Raw genomic sequence first — 23,940 nt, forward strand, 5'->3', positions numbered from 1 at the left:
ACATGTTCCTTTGAGGAAAGCCAGACAGAGGTCCAATGTAGAAAGAGAATGCAGACGACACTACAAAAGATGGAAAAAATTATGAAAATGCTTAAGCAGACATGACTTTCCATACAAAGAAGGAATAATTTAAACAGGGAGACTGAAGAATCGAGCAGAGACTGAAGCATTCATATCAGATTGAAGAAAGACAACTAGAACAGAAAGCAATTCAAGAAATAAAGAAAAAGTCAAAATATTTCTTCACACTTTCTTCCAGTAACGACGCAGCATTGCGTCATTTTTTTAGTGGACGTGATCCCGGTAACGACACAGCTCTGCGTCATTTTCGGCGGCAGATTGGCGGCGGCTTCGGGAGGGGTGCACAGCGGTTTTGGATATTATTTGCATGTACTCTTGTAGGGAATCTCATTGTGAATACATTGATACCAAAATGAAAGACCTAGGAGCAGAATTGAGGTAACAAATTTTAAAACAGTATTCCATTTTATTAGCGCTCACTGGGATTATGCTCCGTCACTTTCTCTGGTTGCTGTGGGTGGTACGCCTGGCTTTTGGACTTTATATTTGCATATACTCCTGTAGGGAATTTTATTGCGAACACAATGTTACCAAAATGAAAGACCTAGGACGGGAATTGTGGTGACAAACGTGAAAGGAGTGTACATATTTTATCGCTTTTATGCGCTCCCTGGTAACACGCGCACACACTTTCTCTGTTTGTTGTGGATGGTTCGCCGGGCTTTTGGAGTTTATGTCTTTAGTCGTATAGAGAATTCTATTGCGAACACATTGATACCAAATTGAAAAACCCTGGACAAAGGGTTTGAGGTGACAAAGTTGAAGAGAGTATACACTTTTCAGAACTACCGCGCGCTCCCGTTGTAACGGGGGGTGGGGGAAATAGCTCTATCTTGTCCATTATTCTACCCCCCAGTTAACTAACGAGGCCGGGGAAAACAGCTCTCTCTAGTCCGTTATCCCGTCCCCAGTTAGCTAACTATTCTAGAGCACTTCCAGAGTTCCTAAGGCAGCCTTTCTCGTTCAACACCTTGTAACCTAGGTATTTGACTACCTAGGTGCTAAGACTACAAGGCGCCGTAATTTGATCAGCTACCCGAAACTCTAGAGAGAACTCTAGAATACATATTCCTTGCCACAAGCGTATAAGAGAAAACGAAGGGAAAGAAATGAATAGTGAAGTAATTAGTGAGGGTTTGGGGTGAGAGGTAGAGAGGTGGGGAGGAGCGAGGAGGGTCATTAGTTGAAAGTGAGAGTTTAGAGAGGGGTGGAGGGAGAGGTGTAGATAGGTAGAAGTAGAAGAGTAGGTAGTAGAAGTAGAAGAGTAGATAGTAGAAGACGAAATGCTGCCACCATCCATTCATGATCATTACATACAAGACAAGGAATGGAACTTGTCTGTATCAAAATATTCTCAAAAGATGTTATCAAGATCATCATTATTAGTAGTTCCCATCTTTATCATGTACTCATACTAAACCATGAAACCAGTAATCACAGAGGCTTTCTCATCTCAACTCAAAATATCTTGAGAACAAAATAAAGTCCATTTAAATAATAAATTCAATTATATTTCACATACTAAGTATCATAATTTAAGCAATGTTCAAGATCTATATATGTAACGTGAGTCATCCTCCAAGAATCTGAGAACACTACAACTGACTGCCCCTGGTCATCACACAACACTTGTAGAACACAACCAAGTCACCTTAATGTTCAACTCACCAAGTGCCTGCCTATAGCTGGATAGAGAGGGGGGGGGGGAGTCTGCAGCTGTCAGGCAGCTTCACCCCCGTCCGACCGACAGCCTGTCTCGGCTGTTGTCCTCCTGCTCTGCTGCCTGGTCTTCTGTCTTGTTAATCCTCCCGAATCGATGGCTCTCCGAGTTTATATTGGGAAACCTAGTAGCTAACTCCGCCCACAAGTAGATAGCCTCCGGCTCTCTACCAAGCCACTCCTTAAACGTCGGCAAGTTTGAAGGCTACCAGGCTCCAATTATAAGATTAGTAGAAGTAAGGTGAAATTCGCATGATCTGACCTCAGGTCACTTGGGGTCATTAACGCTTTGAGGTGTGAGATCTCAGGCCGACAACCTGGCGCCCTTTCAAATCCCTGTCTGTGACTCATGTACTATATATATTTTAAATAAACTAAACTAAACACTTTTACAGTGTTACACCGTGAAACGCTGGGACCCACTGGGCCTAGTTGAATTCTGGCGGGCGAGGTGCGGGAAAGTGTTCATATTTGCGAAATCAAAAGCAAAAACCACTGCCAGTATTGGACCTATTCGTACTAGTGAAGGTTCATACACAGAAGATGACAAAAAATTTAGTGAAATCCTAAAAAAGCAGTATGAGGACATGTTTAGCACTCTTAAACAGCATAAAAGTGGAAGATCCGGACAACTTCTTTATGCATGATATCCAAACCCCTGTATATATAACTGATATGAACACTAGCGTGGCAGATTTTCAAAAGAAAATTGACAATATGCCCATGCACTCAGCCATGAGGGCCAGATTTATGGAATCTAATATTAATTAAGAAATGCAAGGTGCCAGTAGCACAGGCACTCACTATAGTATGGAGGAAGAGCTTGGACACGGGGGAGATACCAGCTTAAATCAGCAGACATAGCCCCTCTACATAAGGGAGGGAGCAAAACATTGGCAAAGAATTACAGACCAGTTGCAACAACTTCCCATATAATAAAAGTATTTGAGTGATGAAGAGTCAGATCACCAGTTTCAGGGAGACCAATGACCTTCACAAGCCAGGTCAACATGGATTTAGAGCAGGAAGATCATGCCTCTTACAGCTGCTTGATCACTACGACAAAGTCACTAAGGCATTAGAAGAAAAACAGAATGCAGATGTGGTATACACGGACTTCGCAAAGGCATTCGATAAATGTGACCATGGAGTGATAGCACACAAAATGAGGTCATTGGGAATAACTGGTAAAGTAGGACGCTGGATACTCAATTTTCTGCCAAACAGAACACAAAGAGTAACAGTCAACCATATAAAATCTAGTCCAAGCACAGTTAAGAGCTCTGTACCTCAGGGTACAGTCCTTGCACCACTGCTTTCTTTATTCTCATATCAGATATAGACAAAAATACAAGTCACGGCTTCGTATCATCCTTTGCAAGTTACAAAAATCAGCATGAGAATTACCTCTGCTGAAGACATTGAAAAACTACAAGCACATATTAATAAAGTTTTCGACTGGGCATAAGAAAATAATATGATGTTTAACAGTGATAAATTCCAGGTACTCAGTTACGGTAAAAATGAGGACCTTAAACATAATACAGGGTACAAAACACAGTCAAATGTGCCCATAGTAGGAAAACAGCATACAAAGGATTTGGGAATAATAATGTTTGACGACCTAACGTTAAGGGAGCATAACCAAGCAAATATTGCATCAGCCAGAAAAATTATAGGATGGATTACAAGAACTTTCAAATCCAGGGATCCCATCACAATGATTGTACTATTTAAATCTCTTGTGCTGTCCCGTCTTGAGTACTGCTCAGTACTCACTTTTCCCTTCAGAGCAGGAGAGATTGCTGAAATAGAGGGAGTTCAGAGAAAATATACGGCATACATGGACGCGAGAAAGCACCTAAATTATTGGGATCGTCTCAAAGCTCGCCAAATGTACTCACTAGAAAGGAGACGAGAGAGATATCAAATAATATACACGTGGACAATACTGGAGGGCCAGGTCCCAAATTTACACAGTAAAATAACAACATACTGGAGTGAACGATATGGAAGAAAATGCAGAATAAGACCAGTGAAGAGCAGGGGTGCCATAGGCACAATCAGAGAACACTGTATAAACATCAGAGGTCCGCGGCTGTTCAACGTCCTACCAGCGACTATAAGAAATATCGCCGGAACAACCGTGGACATCTTCAAGAGGAAACTAGATTGTTTCCTTCAAGGAGTGCCGGAACAAACGGGCTGTGGTGGGTATGTGGGCCTGAGGGCCGCTTCAAGCAACAGCCTGGTGGACCAAGCTCTCAGAAGTCAAGGCTAGCCTCTGGCCGGGCTTGGGACGTAGAAGAACTCCCAGAACCCCATCAACCAGGTATCAAGCAGTTTGTTAATCTGTTCAACGTTGGAAGCCAGACGCTTTGGGCTAGCCACACCCAAATTAGCAAAGATAATGGTCTGGGGTCTGGGATGAACACAGGCTGGTCGAGGTTGCCAGAATTAAAAAGCGTCACATTCGATTTTTGTCACATTCTGTCTGCCAGCTACACGGGTAAATATTTTCAAAACAAAAATTTTAAAACATTTCTCCTATAGTAATTCTTATAGTAATTTTTTTCTTATAGTAATATGCACCATTATTCACTAATCTCGGAAAAATGAACATAATTATCCTGCTATCCATAATTTGCCCGTACTCGTATAAAATAGACGGTCCTCTCACAGGTTCAAAGATTTCTCTCAAAAAAAAGCTTCTTTCTCAGAGTTCTTTCTTAGGTAACTTTTCTATTGTTTAGTTTGTCACTGTGCTATTATCCTCTCATGGCGACCTTCCTCACATTAGACAATTATACTCTTTATAAGAGAGAGACAGAGACAGTCACAGACAGACACGGAGACAGAAAGAGGCGGAGATGGAGGCAGTAAATAGATGGATGAATAGAGAGATTGATAGATCAATAGATAGATGACTAGATAGATGGATAGATAGAGGGATGGATAGGTGAATGAGTAGGTGGATGGATAGAGTAGATAGATGGATAAATAGACGGATAGATGGGTGAAACTACCTCTCCCCAAACGTCTTACCTCAAGCTTTGAACAGACAGACAGACAATCTCTCTTATACGTTCAGAGTTTTAGCTCAATCTTTAGGTTGGTGACGGTAGAGGTTACGCTTCTGTCGGTAGTCTTTCAGGACTCTTCCGTTGTGTGGGTCGTGGAGAAGAAGTTGCTGTAGAATACTTTAACAGGATGAACCGGTATTATTGGTTGTTTCGTCAGAGGTTACATGACGGCTCACCTTCCTGTTAATGACCTCTTCGACATGTCCATCAGTCTCCATTATTGGTCAGGACACCTGCCTTACTCTACCGAGTTGCTCGTCAACCAGCATCTAATTGGAGGTGTGTGTGAGGCCGCGGTTGACTTAGACATTGACAACATTCTGCTTGTACCTCTCAAGGTTCTAACTACTAGCATTAAGGCACATTCTTATGATGGCCTCCTTAGTGTAGACATCAGTGTTAAAACCTCCATACCTTCTTCTTGAGATTATCTTGAGATGATTTCGGGGCTTTTTTTTTAGTGTCCCCGCGGCCCGGTCCTCGACCAGGCCTCCACCCCCAGGAAGCAGCCCGTGACAGCTGACTAACAGGGGCATAGGGTGAAAGAAACTCTGCCCATTGTTTCTCGCCGGCGCCTGGGATCGAACCCAGGACCACAGGATCACAAATCCAGTGTGCTGTCTGCTCGGCCGACCGGCTCCCGTACCTTTCCGAGACTGTTACCCCTAGGAGAGGTGGTCTTCCTCCACTCTCAATCCAGTAAGGATGCACTCGTTGGAATGCGTCCTTAAGCCGCAGCAAGTGCTCAGTATCAGGTACCTGCAGGAATATGTCGTCTACAATATACACTCGGCTTTAGGCCCATGTCAACAAGGACTTTCTGTTCGACTGTACCCATGTAAAAATTAGTGAACAGGACATCAAGGGGAACCCCCTGTTATGATCACGCATACACCAGAATGATCATACTGAGATTGGTGAATGAGTGTGCTCAAACTATACAGTGATATCTTGGTTGATAGCTTCGTATCACGAATATTGTGTATATGATATAATCTCATGTTACCATGAATTCTTATTTTATGTATTGTCATTCGGTTGTGACCCAACTGAGCACAATGGCATGTCATGTATGTTCACTTTTCCTAACAGCTGAGCCCTTAAAGCTCTGGGTCCAGTCAGTACCTCTGGCGCAAATGAGATTTACCACACTCACGTGTGCAATAACATGCAAATGACACGAATATTTTGCAACAGTCTATGCTAGGAGTTAACTTCGGAGTCTGGGGAAGGATCCACTCCTCATTTTCTTTCTATTTTTATATTTTTAACCATTTATTTTTGAAATTTGAATAGTTTTCTTTAAATTTGATCTAATTGTTAATTTTTGCTTTATTGCTTTTAGTGATTTAGTGATTTAAGTATCTTAGTGCTTATTCACTTCTCAATTTATTTTCTTCTTTATCATCTGCATCCGTATATAAATTGTGTAATTTTTGTTTTGTTTATCAGAAAGATTCACTTTGCCACTTCCAGGAATTTAATAATCAGTGTATCTGTCATTGTTAAGTATTCTCCTAATCTATCTTACCTTAGCTGATGTTCCCTATGACTGAAAGTTGAGACACTTTCCTGTTTCGAAGTGAGGCAGCTTTTTCCGTTATAGGAATATCTTCCCTGTTTTTTCTCTAATTCTCCTGACTGGACCTTCAAACTGTCGTTTTGTGGAGGATTATATTCCAGTGCTATTATTAACTCAAGAACAATGGCAATGGAAGGGCATCTTATATAATTAATGAATCTTTCTAGCTTTGTATTGACAATTCTTATATGACAATTCTCAATTCTTATAATTGGAATTGTGGTACCAATTTTTAAGAAAGGAGATAGATCACTTGCGTCAAACTATCGGCCAATTAGCCTAACGTCTATTGTGGGAAAGTTACTTGAATCAATAATTGCAAATACAATTTCAAGAGGGGGGAGAGAGAGAGAGAGAGAGAGAGAGAGAGAGAGAGAGAGAGGGGAGAGAGAGAGGGAGAGAGAGAGAGAGAGGGAGAGAGAGAAAGAGAGGGAGAGAGAGAGAGAGAGAGAGAGAGAGAGAGAGAGAGAGAGAGAGAGAGAGAGAGAGGGAGAGAGAGAGAGAGAGAGAGAGAGAGAGAGAGAGAGAGAGAGAGAGAGAGAGAGAGAGAGAGAGAGAGAGAGAGAGAGAGAGAGAGAGAGAGAGAGAGAGAGAGAGAGAGAGAGAGAGAGGGAGAGAGAGAGAGATAGTGGGGTTGAGAGAGAGACAGGTAAATAGATGGTGAGATAACAGAATAACTGGGAGGTGAAGAGATGAGAGACGAATATGAGAAATAGAACAAAAGGGGAAAGTAATGGAATATTAAGAGGCAGGAAATATAATTAGAGGGGAGGATGAAGGGAGACAAGAGATGAGGGTAAGTGTATATGAAGGAGGAGACAGAGAGGAAGGGGAAGAGGGGGGAGGGGACAAGTAAGAGCATAACGGTAAGGAAGAGGAAGAGGGAGGCGGATGGAATTACCTAGGAGGGTTGACGGACACCCAGAGGGAGGTTGATATGTTGATATGTGTTTGAGGGTAACAGTGGTTGATCAGTTAGAGGCAGCGGCTGGGTGGGGTAGGGTGAGTGTATCAGGGGTGGGGTGAGTGTATCAGGGGTTGGGGGTGGGGTAGAGTGAGTGTATCAGGGGTTGGGGGTGGGGTAGAGTGAGTGTATCAGGGGTTGAGGGGTGGGGTAGAGTGAGTGTATCAGGGGTTGGGGGTGGGGTAGAGTGAGTGTATAAGGGGTTGGGGGGTGGGGTAGAGTGAGTGTATCAGTGGTTGGGGGTGGGGTAGAGTGAGTGTATCAGGGGTTGGGGGGTGGGGTAGAGTGAGTGTATCAGGGGTGGGGTGAGTGTATCAGGGGTTGGGGGTGGGGTAGAGTGAGTGTATCAGGGGTTGGGGGTGGGGTAGAGTGAGTGTATCAGGGGTTGGGGGTGGGGTAGAGTGAGTGTATCAGGGGTTGGGGGTGGGGTAGAGTGAGTGTATCAGGGGTTGGGGGTAGGGTAGAGTGAGTGTATCAGGGGTTGGGGGTGGGGTAGAGTGAGTGTATCAGGGGTTGGGGGTGGGGTAGAGTGAGTGTATCAGGGGTTGGGGGTGGGGTAGAGTGAGTGTATCAGGGGTTGGGGGTGGGGTAGAGTGCGTGTATCAGGGGTTGGGGGTGGGGTAGAGTGAGTGTATCAGGGGTTGGGGGTGGGGTAGAGTGAGTGTATCAGGGGTTGGGGGTGGGGTAGAGTGAGTGTATCAGGGGTTGGGGGTGGGGTAGAGTGCGTGTATCAGGGGTTGGGGGTGGGGTAGAGTGAGTGTATCAGGGGTTGGGGGGTGGGGTAGAGTGAGTGTATCAGGGGTTGGAGGTGGGTTAGAGTGAGTGTATCAGGGGTTGGGGGGGTGGGGTAGAGTGAGTGTATCAGGGGTTGGGGGTGGGGTAGAGTGAGTGTATCAGGGGTTGGGGGTGGGGTAGAGTGAGTGTATCAGGGGTTGGGGTGGGGTAGAGTGAGTGTATCAGGGGTTGGGGGTGGGGTAGAGTGAGTGTATCAGGGGTTGGGGGTGGGGTAGTGTGAGTGTATCAGGGGTTGGGGGTGGGGTAGTGTGAGTGTATCAGGGGTTGGGGGTGGGGTAGAGTGAGTGTATCAGGGGTTGGGGGTGGGGTAGAGTGAGTGTATCAGGGGTTGGGGGTGGGGTAGAGTGCGTGTATCAGGGGTTGGGGTGGGGTAGAGTGAGTGTATCAGGGGTTGGGGGGTGGGGTAGAGTGAGTGTATCAGGGGTTGGAGGTGGGTTAGAGTGAGTGTATCAGGGGTTGGGGGGTGGGGTAGAGTGAGTGTATCAGGGGTTGGGGGTGGGGTAGAGTGAGTGTATCAGGGGTTGGGGGTGGGGTAGAGTGAGTGTATCAGGGGTTGGGGGTGGGGTAGAGTGAGTGTATTAGGGGTTGGGGGTGGGGTAGAGTGAGTGTATCAGGGGTTGGGGGTGGGGTAGAGTGAGTGTATCAGGGGTTGGGGGTGGGGTAGTGTGAGTGTATCAGGGGTTGGGGGGTGGGGTAGTGTGAGTGTATCAGGGGTTGGGGGTGGGGTAGAGTGAGTGTATCAGGGGTTGGGGGGTGGGGTAGTGTGAGTGTATCAGGGGTTGGGGGTGGGGTAGAGTGAGTGTATCAGGGGTTGGGGGTGGGGTAGAGTGAGTGTATCAGGGGTTGGGGGTGGGGTAGAGTGAGTGTATCAGGGGTTGGGGGTGGGGTAGAGTGAGTGTATCAGGGGTTGGGGGTGGGGTAGTGTGAGTGTATCAGGGGTTGGGGTAGTGTGAGTGTATCAGGGGTTGGGGGGTGGAGTAGGGTGAGTGTATCAGGGGTTGGGGGTGGGGTAGGGTGAGTGTATCAGGGGTTGGGGGGTGGAGTAGGGTGAGTGTATCAGGGGTTGGGGGTGGGGTTGGGTTAGGGCAGCAGGAATGGGTGGGGGTATTGCCAGTGTTGCAAGGGATGTGACAATAGGTGTGGCGGGGAGGGGGTGGTGGCAGCAGTAGATCAATAGTAAGTTTCTGATCTCATTAATAAAAGACGAGGCCAATAATGAGTACCTCAGTGAGAGAGGAGAAACGGAACAGTTATGACCCATAACTGCTCCACAGGCACATCAGGAGGAAAAGAACAGTGATGGAACAGGTGACGAAACTGAGAAAATGGGAGAACAGATACACAGAGAATGACAAGGAGGTGTGTGAAGAATTCAACAAGAGAGTCCAGAAGTCTGGACAATAGAGCAAGGCGAAGTGCCTGAAGTGAGAGAGGAGGTGGTAAAGCAAGCATCGGTTGGAACTGGACGTGACAAAGGCTGTTGGACCTCAGACTCACCATGGATATTAAACCAAGCATAATGCTTGCACTCTCCATAGTGTATAAAAGGTCACTGGAAACAGAAACACAAGATGAAGTTAAAGCAAGTTCAGAGATATGTCACCTGGCTAGTCCTCGAGCTAAGTGTATCAGCTAATGGGACAAGCCATTGGAATTAAATTGGAAGACAGAAGAGTTAAGGGAGACATTATCACCACACCCAAATTCTCAGGGGAATTGACAGAGTAGATAAAGACTATTTATCACTAGTAGTATATGAACACGGGGACACAGGTGGAAACTTATAACCCCAATGAGCCACAGACGTTAGGAATAACTTTTTCAGTGTCAGAGTAGTTAGCAGACGGAATGCATAAGGACGCGATGTGGTGGAGGCAGACTCCATACACAGTTTCAAGTGTAGATATGATAGAGCCCAGTAAGCTCAGGAACCTGTACACCAGTTGATTGACGGCTGAAAGGAACGGGGCAAGGAGCCGAAATGCAACTCCCATAAGAACAACTTGGTGAATACACAGATTTCCACACTCAGACTGTTCAACACCATGGTACACACACAGCATTGTACACTCTGGACACCATGGTACACTCAGACTTGTACACTCTGGACACCATGGTACACTCAACCTGCAGACAGTGTACACACAGTGATTAAGCATAGAGCTTAATCAGTAGCCAGTATCAGCTATAGTTGTGGTACCAGCCAAGATCAGCCATACCTTCATCACAAGCACAGATTCTGGCAGTTGTAGTAATCTGACCTTCAAGATTGATTTCCTTAAAGCAAAAGGTCAGGTAACAAAAAATATTTCTCACTACGACTTTGTGGACACCATAAGCACGGAGTCACAGGGGACGACCCATGATACATGGGACACATATTCCTTCAATTTACCGCTGAGCTGACTCTTTAACCACCACATTGACCAGTCACTCACACTGATATTGACTACCTGCATGTTTCTCAGAGTTCATTACCCAGCACTACTGCAGGAGAGGCGGCATATCATCGCCAGCAGGTCCGACCTGCTCAGGTCACCCGGCTGGACCACTTATGCTTGTCTGGAGACGCTGATGAAAGAGTAACTCGAGTCCAAAGGCCGCTGCTGACTTACTCCAGACGTGACGCAGTTAAAGCTTCTCTCTCTCTTGCTTTTGTTCTGGATGGCCTCTGAGGTCAGGAAGCCACACGCCATGTTTAAGGTGTGGGATATTGATATGACAGCAGTGAATATGTCACGAGACTATCTGCAAATAAAGTCATTTGGTACCAAATATGAGAGAACAACTCGTATTATATATACAACGATCTCTACATTCACTTATGTAGATTAACTGGAGGTGTCTACGAGTGCAATTTCAAGATAACTGATGACAGTGACTGGGAAGTGTTGGTGATAACCTTCACTGCTTCTGCTTCTATTTTGGAACATCTTCCCTCACTTGATGTGGTCTCAGCTATGACGTGTGACGGAGGAAGTGCAGCACTGTGTATATATATACTGTACACTCACCATTATTGTAAAGTAACGAGATTATCATATTCATTTTGCCATTAGTAAGTGTTAAGCCAAGTTTCAAGGTTTTTAATATTATTGTTTTTGTTTTCATTTATATAAAATAAAGTGTTGAATTTGTTAATGTCTTGTTTCCCCTGCACCTGTTCACACCGCAAAGACAAAGCAGTTTTATTTTAATTTGTTTAAACTTTTTTTTCTTTAATAATGTGCGTTAGGCACACACCACTTGCAGTAGCTGCACTATCTCAAACACATTACATCATGGCGAACTAAAGCAAGTTCTTTTTGGATGGGAGGTGTGGCGATGTCGACGCCATCTGTTGAGTGCACCCGACCCCATGTTCCGTTCCCCCGTGGAAGGCTGTGATCTTATTGACACCTGTGTAGTTTCCTTCTTATTATTCAGCTTTTACTCCTCAGAAGTGATGTGGGTGGTCCCATGGTCGACAGGAACCAGTTCACCCAGGACAGTCCAGAACTCCAGACGTGTTCCAATGGGAACAAGTGGCTGAGTCGGTGTAGATTGTGATTTGTCCGTGAGATTTAGTGACGTATCACAAGATGGATGGCCAAGATCAGTTACGAGATGGAATTATTGTCGGTCTGTTTAGGCTTCTTATAATTAAAGCCTGTGTGGAAGCTTGCCAGTGTGTTGCTGGAGACCCCTGCTAGTGTTGCTGGAGACCCCTGCTAGTGTTGCTGGAGACCCCTGCTAGTGTTGCTGGAGACCCCTGCTTGTGTTGCTGGAGACCCCTGCTAGTGTTGCTGGAGACCCCTGCTAGTGTTGCTGGAGACCCCTGCTAGTGTTGCTGCAGACCCCTGCTAGTGTTGCTGGAGACCCCTGCTAGTGTTGCTGGAGACCCCTGCTAGAGTTGCTGGAGACCCCTGCCAGTGTTGCTGGAGACCCCTGCTAGTGTTGCTGGAGACCCCTGCCAGTGTTGCTGGAGAACCCTGCCAGTGTTGCTGGAGACCCCTGCTAGTGTTGCTGGAGACCCCTGCCAGTGTTGCTGGAGACCCCTGCTAGTGTTGCTGGAGACCCCTGCCAGTGTTGCTGGAGACCCCTGCCAGTGTTGCTGGAGACCCCTGCCAGTGTTGCTGGAGACCCCTGCCAGTGTTGCTGGAGACCCCTGCTAGTGTTGCTGGAGACCCCTGCTAGTGTTGCTGGAGACCCCTGCCAGTGTTGCTGGAGACCCCTGCCAGTGTTGCTGGAGAACCCTGCTAGTGTTGCTGCAGACCCCTGCTAGTGTTCGTAGCTCGCAGGGGAGGGGACGGACGTGTCGTCGTCGCGCTCCGTGAAAACACTGGAATAAACCGGGCTTTTTTAGGATTACAACCATGGGTTACGGCCCACAGTGATCACCAAGTGCATAGTGACCCGTAGGAAAGTTGAATACAAAAATTAACAATGGAACTTTGATTTAAATACAGAATAAACTTGGGACAACGTGGTGAGCCAGTGCCACCAGGCTCATATGTGTACAGGCATAAGCGATATATATCATATATAGCGAGCAGTGATACGTTGAACAGTGAAGTGGAACGTGTAACATAACATATAAATTAGTGGATAGTGTTAGAGAATTGTATATAGAAACAAGTATAAATGTAAAGTTGTGGCAGGAGGCATCACACTAGGCTGTTTACACCACAGCCACGAGGCCTACACAGTGTAGGGGACGTCCCGCAGTAACAGTATACTCCCTCAGTGATAATATACTGGCAATATATATGGTAATACGGGCAAGTGGAACTAGTAATAGAGTAAGTGAATAACATTGCAAGCCGCAAGAAAGCAGAAAATCCCTTAGGATATTACAGGCAAATAATCAGTGTATAAATCAAGTAACTGGCAACCGGTGGCATCCTGCCCCCGACCTGGGACAAACAACAGTCAACTGTACGGTCCCCAAGGGAACCATATTTCTCCACAAGGCGATAAGTACCCCCACATAATCTTGAACAAATCAACATATGTAATATTATAAATATTCTGTATACATATTATATATACATACATAAAATATTATAAATATATTCATATAATATTATAACACCACAAACCCAACATGGGGGAGTGTGGAGGCTGCTTTAAGCCACTTCGGAAGAGTGTTGTAGGCATTTTATGTAACAGTTGCAACATAAGATTTCACCTGAGTTGTACAGGATTACTTACACAATATGCAAACTGGGAAGATAACTACTGGATCTGTCAAAGTGACAGACAGATGTGGGAAAACATTACCAAACTAATGAATAACATTCCTGAAGTACACAGGCTACAATTCACACAGAAACTATCAGAAATATATGCAGAGTATATAAAGACAACAACGAACTCTGAGCACAACCCAGGGACTGAGAATTTAGAGAGTCAAAGTAGCAATGTAGAAGGACATAGTGTCGAGGTACACAAAAATGAAGGCAATATTGTAGAGCAAACTTGTGATATGAATAAGGAGAGAAAAAATGAGACGAATGAGAACACAAATGAGAAAGACGAAAGCAACAAGGAGAAAGATAAGGGCAATACCGAGAATGAATGCAGAAACAAGAAAGTTGGAACAAAAAATACAGAGGTAGCCAAGTCGTGCACGGGTACAAACAAGAATAATACAATCAAAGATGAAAATATTTGCAGGTATTATAAAAAAGGACAGTGTAGATATGGGACCAGAGGCACGGAATGCTCATTCATGCACCCACGGAAATACCGAAACTGGTTAGGGAAAGGCAGATGTCGTTTTGATACAAAGTGTAGATATTTTCACCCTAAGCTATGCAAACTCTCAGTTAATGAGAGGATATGCTACGATCTTCATTGCCCTGATTTCCACGTCAGAGGTACAGAGCGCTATATAAGAGAGGAAGTCCAATATAATGGCCCTGAAATTTTTTTAGAGGCAGGCAGAAACGTGGCAGAAGTACGGATGGAGAGGGGGAAATGCCCAAGACTGGACTCCGGTTCGTCATCAAGTCCCCCTCACCTGTATGGTTTCCTTCCTGGAAGAAGCACACAAACTTGCTTTGCTGAGTATTTTATCAGAGAGGGACCAAACTCTCAGGCGGCATTTACTGATCTCCAAACTGCTTTTGATACAGCAAACAGAGAAATAATCATAGAACAGCTAGCTTCTTTTGGAGTTAAGGGAAGACTGTTGACATGGCTCAGGGGATACCTGAGTAACAGAACGGCCTCAGTCCTTTTCAAGGGGGTCAAAAGTAAACTCTGTGCACCCTTTGAGTTGGGTACACCCCATGGTGGAGTGCTAAGTCCCACACTGTTCAATGTTCTGATGCATAAATCAACAATTGATATTCCCACACTACCTGACGAAGCCGTCATTTGTTATGCCGATGATATATGCATTGTTGCAAATTCCCAAACTAGACTGCAAGTTCTACTAGATTCATTCGCTGCTAAAAGCATTGAATGTGGTCTTGTTATCTCTATAACTAAATCCAGAGTTCTCCATCCCCAAGAGAAAACTCATGTCCCTATAGCTTTCAAGGTCAACAAACAGAACATTGAAACGTGTGGGCAGCACAAATACCTTGGAGTTGGTATTAACAGTGACATTGTAAATTATCTACACCGTAGGTTAAAAGAAAGACTAAAACCATTGAGAACACTTACTGGTAAGAATATTGGTATCAATATTAAATATGCTAGACTATTCTATATGATGTTTGTTAGATCTCTCGTTGATTATAATGCTCTGCACTTAATTAATTTCCCCTCCTCTGTGTTGGACAAACTTGAAGTAGTACAGAATGAGGCCATGAGGATAGTTCTTGGTGCTCCAAGATGCACAAGAATCATCAACATGAGGGAAGAACTGAAGCTTCCAACCATACTAGAGAGAATAATGCAAGTTAACACTACCTTTTGCCTTAAAGTCATGAGAGATCCTACATCTCCTGCATTGCTCAGAGACAAATTATTTAGTGCTGTTAACACCCTTTTGACTGGTGCCGACATACCAACTCACTCCTTTTATGATAATTGGCTGAGCAACAATGCTTACAATCTCATTAAATTTAACATTCCTTTTAAGTGCAATCTACCAGTCTCTGATATTCCTCTTTATCTGTACCCCACCATTCAAGTATCATACACACCTGTCACCAAGAAAGATAATGAGAATCTTGCTCTACTCAAAGCTGTCACTTTCGAAACAATTGTCTCCTCCATCGAGAGTCTAAGATCTCACGAGCACTGTGTCTACACCGACGGCTCAGTCCAATCCTCTACTGGACGGACTGCAGCGGCATGTAGGTTTTATAGAAATAATATTTGCACAAAGACTGTCAGTGTCAGGTTAAACAACTGGCTGACCTCCACACAAGCAGAACTAGCAGCATTACACTTAGCAACCAGTACATTAAAAAACATTGGAGGAGGAATAATATTCTGTGATTCAAAGTCTGCTCTTCAAGCAATCGAAAACTTCTCTTGGAATATCGACAGCAAGAACCTCATACTCCCAATTATAAATGACCTAATTGATGCACAGAGAAAAAGGGTCTCGAATCTCCTTTGTATGGATACCTTCACACATAAATATAACCCATCATAATGAGACAGACATTGCACCCAAATTAGCGTGTAACAAGTTTGAAGTTGAATTAGATCTCGGTATCCCCATCTCTGCTGTCAAAACTATATTGGTCCAAACATTCAGATCTGATAGGAAAGAACTTACTGACTCCCAACGACCTGAAAGTACTAGTATAAAAAGCTATGATTTGTTCAGATCTGAAACCTACATCTATGGACAGCACAAAACGTCCACTAGACTGTGCGACACAGTGGTTGCAAGGATCAGGTTGGGTTACCGTTACCTGTGGCAGGGGGCTGCAGGTGACGGGTCTCCCAATCCTGAGCACTCCAGTTGCAAACTCTGTGAGCAGGAACTACGGCATGATCTCCCGCACTACATCACTGAATGCCCAGTTATTAGACCTTTCAGACCAGTTGGCATGAGGTACATGGAGCTTTGCAATTACTTTATTCACTCTCGTATTCTTGAAGATATCCTCACAGTATACCCAAAATTTCCCAGTGCAGGCTATTAAACACATGGCTCTGTATGACTAACCATCCTGCGAGATGGGGACTTGTATTACCACTGCTACCTTATTCAATCTTGTGTTGATGATATCCTCAAAATGCATTTTTTGACACACTGTACACTACACTTGTTTTTTGCACACTTCATATAATCTAGGGTAGCTGCACTAATGCAGATGCACCTCATATCTTAATAATAAAAAAAAAAGCTCACACATACCACAACCCCCCCCCCCCCCCTCCCCAACTACACAGAGACTACCACACTCCCCAGTATCACTTCCAAAACTGGACAAACCATTGCCACAATAACACACCCTGGGTCAGGGTAGAGAGGAGGGAGAACTATCAAAACCTTCCAGAAGTGACACACAATATGGACAATCATTCATATTTGCAAACATTCAAGGTTTAAAGCCAAAGTCAAGAAATAAAGTTAAGTTCATAAATGGCTTCCTATTAGAATCAAACTTAGTATTTGGGGCATTCACGGAAATTCATACAAAAGATTACATGGATGGTGAAATCTGGATTCCAAATTATAATTTATATAGATGTGAAAGAAAAACTAGGTCAAATAGAGGAGTAGGTCTGTATATTAAAGAGGACCTGGTATGCACAGAACTACTAAACTCAACTAATGAGGTGGTAGAGGTACTTGGAATTAAGGTAGAGAAACTAACCTTAATTATTATTCTAATATATAAACCGCCAGATACAACGGTTGAGGAATTCACAGAGCAGATGCACAAAATAGAGAACATACTTGATAACCTAGCAAACCCAGCTCCAGATATTATCTTCCTTGGGGATTTAAATTTACCGAGTTTAAGATGGAGAATGGCAAACACAAATATTAAGCAGGGAATTACCCCGGGAAATAACCAACCACAGGTCAGAGAACTTTTGAGATTGTGTGACAAATTCTCGCTCAATCAACAGATTAATGAACTAATGAGAGACATTACAATCTCAGATACTTCATACTCAGACCATAAGCTTATTGAAGTGCGAACTAGCATAAATAACGGTAGTAGGCCTAAGAGACCCAACAAGCGAGAAGGAATATTCAATCAATTAAATTTCAACAATAAGAGGATCGATCAGGAAAAAATAAGTGTAGACCTTGCAACCATTCAATGGGAGACGGTCTTAAGTGACAAAACTCCCACACAGGGAATAGCTCAACTGACAGCTGAAGCTTACAAGGTCTGCTTGAAGCACGTGCCTGTGAGGAGGGGCAGAAAGAGGACCACTCTAGAAAGAGAACGCAGACGACTGTACAAGAGAAGGAAAAAAATAACGGAAATGCTTCGGCAGACACAACTATCACAAGCAAGGAAAATAAGCCTAAGCAGGGAAATCGAAGAAATAGAGCAAACGTTGAAGCGATCATATGAGTCTGAGGAAATGGAATTGGAACAGAAAGTTATACAAGAGATAAAGAAAAATCCAAAATATTTTTTCACATACGCAAAATCAAAAACCACGACCAGTATTGGACCATTAATTTTAAATGAAGGTACGTACACAGAGGACAACAAAGAGATTAGTGAAATTCTAAGAAGCCAATATGAGGCTATGTTTGGCACACCAATAAACAACATGAAAGTTGATGACCCAGACAGCTTCTTTATGAATGACATTCAAGCTGCAGATAACGGATATTACCACAAACTCGGAAGACTTTGAAAGAGAAATTGACAATATGCCTATGCATTCAGCTCCTGGGCCTGACTCATGGAATTCAATATTCATAAAGAAATGTAAAGTACCAGTAGCGAGAGCACTCAGCGTAATATGGAGAAAGAGCCTGGATACAGGGGAGATACCAGCAGCACTTAAATCTGCAGATATAGCTCCGTTGCACAAGGAGGGGGGGAGTAAAGCCTTGGCAAAAAATTATAGGCCAGTTGCACTAACATCACACATAATAAAAGTGTTTGAAAGAGTGATTAGGAATCAAATTTCTTGTTTTATGGAAAACAATGAATTGCACAACCCAGGACAACATGGATTTAGAGCGGGAAGATCCTGTCTGTCACAGTTACTCAACCACTATGACAAAATCACAGAAGCCCTAGAAGAAAAGCAAAATGCAAATGTTGTATACACAGACTTTGCACAGGCCTTCGACAAATGTGACCATGGGGTGATAGCTCACAAAATGAGGTCAATGGGAATAACTGGAAAAGTAGGACGCTGGATACTATATTTCCTGTCGAACAGAACACAAAGAGTAACAGTCAACCAAATAAAATCGAGTCCAAGCGATGTTAAAAGCTCTGTACATCAAGGTACAGTCCTGGCACCGCTACTGTTCCTTATTCTCATATCAGATATAGACAAAAATACACGTCACAGTTTCGTGTCGTCCTTTGCAGATGACACAAAAATCAACATGAAAATTATCTCTGCTGAAGACATTGAAAAACTACAAGCAGATGTCAACAAAGTTTTCGATTGGGCAGCAGAAAATAACATGATGCTTAACAGTGATAAATTTCAGGTACTCAGGTACCGCAAAAATGAGGATCTGAAACATAATACAGGGTACAAAACACAATCGAATCTTCCCATAGTAGAAAAAGAGCATGTCAAGGATTTGGGAATAATGATGTCCGACGATCAAACGTTTAGGGAGCATAACCAAGCAAATATTGCGTCAGCCAAAAAAATGATCGGATGGATTACGAGAACTTTCAAATCCAGGGATGCCATCACAATGGTTGTACTCTTCAAGTCACTTGTGTTGTCCCGTCTCGAGTACTGCTCAGTACTCACTTCCCCCTTCAGAGCAGGAGAGATTGCTGAAATAGAGGGAATACAGAGAACATATACGGCACGCATAGAAGAGATAAAACACCTATATTATTGGGATCATCTCAAAGCTCTGCAAATGTACTCTCTAGAAAGGAGACGAGAGAGATACCAAATAATATACACATGGAAAATACTGGAGGGCAAGGTCCCAAATCTACAAAGCAAAATAAGAACGTACTGAAGTGAACGATATGGAAGAAATGCAAGATTGAACCAGTGAAGAGCAGAGGTGCCATAGGCACAATCAGAGAGCACTGTATAAACATCAGAGGTCCGCGGTTGCTCAACGTCCTCTCAGCGAATATAAGAAATATTGCCAGAACAACCGTGGACATCTTCAAGAGAAAACTGGACTGTTTTCTAAGATAAGTTCCGGATTAGCCGGGCTGTGGTGGGTATGTGGCCCTCCGGGCCGCATCAAGCAACAGCCTGGTGGACCAAACTCTCACAAGTCGAGCCTGGCCTCGGGCCAGGCTTGGGAAGTAGAACTCCCAGAACCCCATCAAGCAAGCCAAGCAGGTAGTGTTGGTGGAGACCCCTGCTAGTGTTGTTGGAGACCCCTGCTAGTATTGCTGGAGACCCTTGCTAGTATTGCTGGAAACCCCTGCTAGTATTGCTGGAGACCCTTGCTAGTGTTGCTGGAGACCCCTGCTAGTGTTGCTGGAGACCCCTGCTAGTGTTGCTGCAGACCCTTGCTAGTGTTGCTGGAGACCCCTGCTAGTATTGCTGGAGACCCCTGCTAGTATTGCTGGAGACCCTTGCTAGTGTTGCTGGAGACCCCTGCTAGTCTTGTTGGAGACCCCTGCTAGTGTTGCTGGAGACCCTTGCTAGAGTTGCTGGAGACCCCTGCTAGTATTGCTGGAGACCCCTGCTAGTGTTGCTGGAGACCCCTGCTAGTGTTGCTGGAGACCCCTGCTAGTGATGCTGGAGACCCCTGCTAGTGTTGCTGGAGACCCCTGCTAGTGTTGCTGGAGACCCCTGCTAGTATTGCTGGAGACCCCTTCTAGTGTTGCTGGAGACCCATGCTAGTGTTGCTGGAGACCCCTGCTGCTGATGCTGGAGACCCCTGCTTGTGTTGCTGGAGACCCCTACTAGTGTTGCTGGAGACCCCCTGCTGGTGTTGCTGCAGACCCCTGCTAGTGTTGCTGGACACCCCTGCTGGTGTTGCTGGAGACCCCTGCTGGTGTTGCTGGAGACCCCTGCTAGTGTTGCTGGAGAGTAGAAGTGGTGTTATGGCACCTTGACAATACTGTATAGGACGAGTCCATGATTTACTGAAAAAGGTGAACTCGCCGGCGTGAGGACCACAGACTGAGGGAAGAAACCATGAGTGGTGTATGATAGAAGATAGAAGTGGACTCGTCGGGTTAGACGATTGCAGAAGTTCTTTTATAGTGTCCTGTGTGAAAGTGACACCTGCAGTGTTATGTGCTGTACATATGTGTATATATAGTTAAGAAATTTTGTTTAGTATTGGTTACTCTCATTCCCGTTAGAGTGACGATTACTGCAGTACCTAATAACTTACCTATGACTCGGGGGTTGAATCAAGTAGGAAGAGGTATTAAGACTTAAGGCCTCCACACAAAGTTCGTAATTAAAGGAACTGTGTGCCAGGCTATATGAGGCCGTAACAGCCCTCAACAGCTCAATTTATCCTGAAGCTTAAATGGTCTTAAAGCTAAAATAAAATGCTTGTTATAGTAATTAACTTATGTATTGATTATGTAAGTACATAATAGACGTTGCTGAGTTTATTAGTGAATGAATCATATATCTTATGTATTGACATCGCACATTTTAGGTATACAAGTTATTAGCATGTGAAGTGGGGTTTCTTTAAGAGTTTGTGAGAGCATTGCAGGACAACCCTGAGAGAGCAGGACGACCCTGTGAGAGCAAGACGACCCTGAGAGAGCAGGACGACCCTGTGAGAGCAGGACGACCCTGTGAGAGCAGGACGACCCTGTGAGAGCAGAGAGGGTCGTCCTCCACCGGAGGTCATAGCCGCAGCCTGAACAGTTGGACATCTACTGCGCTCACCTCTACACTTCCTTCCACAGTGTAAACATTGCAGAGCGCCTCCACCCACTACCTAGAGGGCAGTGTATAGAGGGCCTGCTACCCCTCCTAACCCCACTCTCCTGCCCACAGACCTGGAGGCCAGTGTGTGGAGGGCCTGCTACCCCTCCTAACCCCACTCTCCTGCTCACAGACCTGGAGGCCAGTGTGTGGAAGGCCTGCTACCCCTCCTAACCCCACTCTCCTGCCCACAGACTTGGAGGCCAGTGTGTGGAAGGCCTGCTATCCCTCCTAACCCCACTCTCCTGCCCACAGACCTGGAGGGCAGTGTGTGGAGGGCCTGCTACCCCTCCTAACCCCACTCTCCTGCCCACAGACCTGGAGGGCAGTGTGTGGAGGCCCTGCTACCCCTCCTAACCCCACTCTCCTGCCCACAGACCTGGAGGCCAGTGTGTGGAGGGCCTGCTACCCGCGGTGTACGAGGCCGCGCTGGTACACTCCGAGACGCACCATAGCGGCCACCACAACCCCACAGACCAGAGCACCTCTGCCATCATCTACGTCTCTGTGAGTACATCCTGTGAGTGCCTCACGTCGTGGCTAATAGTTTCCTCTGGTGGTAGTTCTCTCCATAGACCGTGGTAGTTCCCTCTGGTGGTAGTTCTCTCCATAGACCATGGTAGTTCCCTCTCGTGGTAGTACTCTTCATAGACCATGATAGTTCCCTCTGGTGGTAGTTCCCTCTCGTGGCGGTACTCTTCATAGACCATGGTAGTTCCCTCTCCAGGTAGTACTGTTCACAGATTGTGGTAGTTCCCTCTTTTGGAGGTACAGTCGAACGTTGCTCGATTGTACACTCTGTTGTGTGTACAGGAGACTGACACCTCCATCCCTGTTTCTTGGAAAGTGCAGAATGGAACTTTCCATTTGTTTCTTTTGTTGTCGTAGTATTGGGTTAGAATACGAATGATTATACAGGCGCCTTGTAACGACGAGTTTCATTGGTCAAAACCCCTCTCACTTATTTACATAAACTGCCTCTGCCATTTATTTTTTGTATGAAAATATAATACGATATTGAATTAAAATGGACAAATTTAGATATGTGACGCAGGGAGATGGCTCTACGTGTGGTTATGAGTTTATTGACCTTTCATGTAAACAATATAACATAATAATGTTATACATTGGCATTTGGCTGTTGAGACGACGTGTCGTCACTCACAAACGCCTCCTCCATCGTCGTTGACCGTCAATCATCAACAAGACACACAACTTTTTTTTCAACTTGGAAGTAGTTTACAAACATTTACATTACGAATATAGGATACTACAAGAGCCTGTACTTGTGGTTGGTCTCGAGCCCATTAGTGTGTGACGATGTGCATTGAATTTTGTAACTAGATCATCAAGATTGTAAATTGTTTAGCTAAATGAACTGTGGTGCTTGTGATGGTGCTTTAACATGGGGTGGTACGTGAACAAGGGGACACGGGTGGAAACTTAGTACCCAAATGAGCCACAGGGACGTTAGAATTAAATTTTTCAGTGTGAGAGTAGTTAATAAATAGAATGCATTAGGCAGTGATGTGGTGGAGGCTGACTCCATACACAGTTTAAAATATAGGTTTGATAGAGCCCAGTAGGCTGAGGAATCTGTATATCAGATGATTGACGGTTGAAAGGCGGGACCAAAGACCCAGAGCTCAACCCCCGCAAGCACAACTAGGTGAGTACACACACACACACACACATATATATATATATATATATATATATATATATATATATATATATATATATATATATATATATATATATATATATATAGATATATAGATATATATATATAGATATATATGTTTCATTGAATATGACCGCATATTCTGTATTTATTATTTTCTGGTTTAGGGCTTCTATCCCTCTAACTATTTTCTTAGCATCAGGGCTTAATTGAAATAGGAGTTCTCCAAAACTCATTTTCGTACTTTTAAGGTGAAGAAAAGAAGTGATTTACTATAGAGTGTATTACACTTATTTGTATAATTTGCACGACGTTTCGAACCTCCATGGTTCATTCTCAAGTGAACAGATCTTACAATACTAGTTGATTTTATACCCGCATTAGGTCAGGTGATAATACAATGAAGGTGAAAAACATGGGGGGATACATAAGGGATAAACATGCGACCTACCATGAACACCCAAATCACGGAACTATTTACTCTACCCACCATGAGAGTAAGGACAAGACAAGAACATATCGATGCCAACACAGAAGACAATGTCCAACATAACAGGCCAATTACACTGGATTAATCTTTGTGTTTAGATAGGAGATGCCTCGTATGGGCCAATACGCCTTCTGCAGCCCCTATGTTTATCCCTTATGTATCCCCCCATGTTTTTCACCTTCATTGTATTATCACCTGACCTAATGCGGGTATAAAATCAACTAGTATTGTAAGATCTGTTCACTTGAGAATGAACCATGGAGGTTCGAAACGTCGTGCAAATTATACAAATAAGTGTAATACACTCTATAGTAAATCACTTCTTTTCTTCACCTTAAAAGTACGAAAATGAGTTTTGGAGAACTCCTATTTCAATTAAGCCCTGATGCTAAGAAAATAGTTAGAGGGATAGAAGCCCTAAACCAGAAAATAATAAATACAGAATATGCGGTCATATTCAATGAAACATGTTTGAAAGAAAACCTGCTGCCAGTATACACCAATAGATATATATATATATAGATATATATATATATATATATATAT

The 23,940-nt window shown here is 44.3% G+C and overlaps 1 protein-coding gene across 1 annotated transcript in view; it reads left to right on the forward strand.

Annotated features, from left to right (window-relative positions):
- The window catches only part of LOC123756003 (uncharacterized), a 490,424-nt gene that overhangs the window by 421,007 nt on the left and 45,477 nt on the right, over positions 1–23,940 (forward strand). Inside the window, exon 3 of the mRNA XM_069299975.1 lies at positions 21,598–21,727. Coding sequence (XP_069156076.1) covers positions 21,598–21,727 — 130 coding nt within the window. The remainder of the gene's footprint in view (positions 1–21,597; positions 21,728–23,940) is intronic.

Source organism: Procambarus clarkii, chromosome 43 (genome assembly GCF_040958095.1).
Source record: "Procambarus clarkii isolate CNS0578487 chromosome 43, FALCON_Pclarkii_2.0, whole genome shotgun sequence".
Lineage (NCBI taxonomy): Eukaryota > Metazoa > Arthropoda > Malacostraca > Decapoda > Cambaridae > Procambarus > Procambarus clarkii.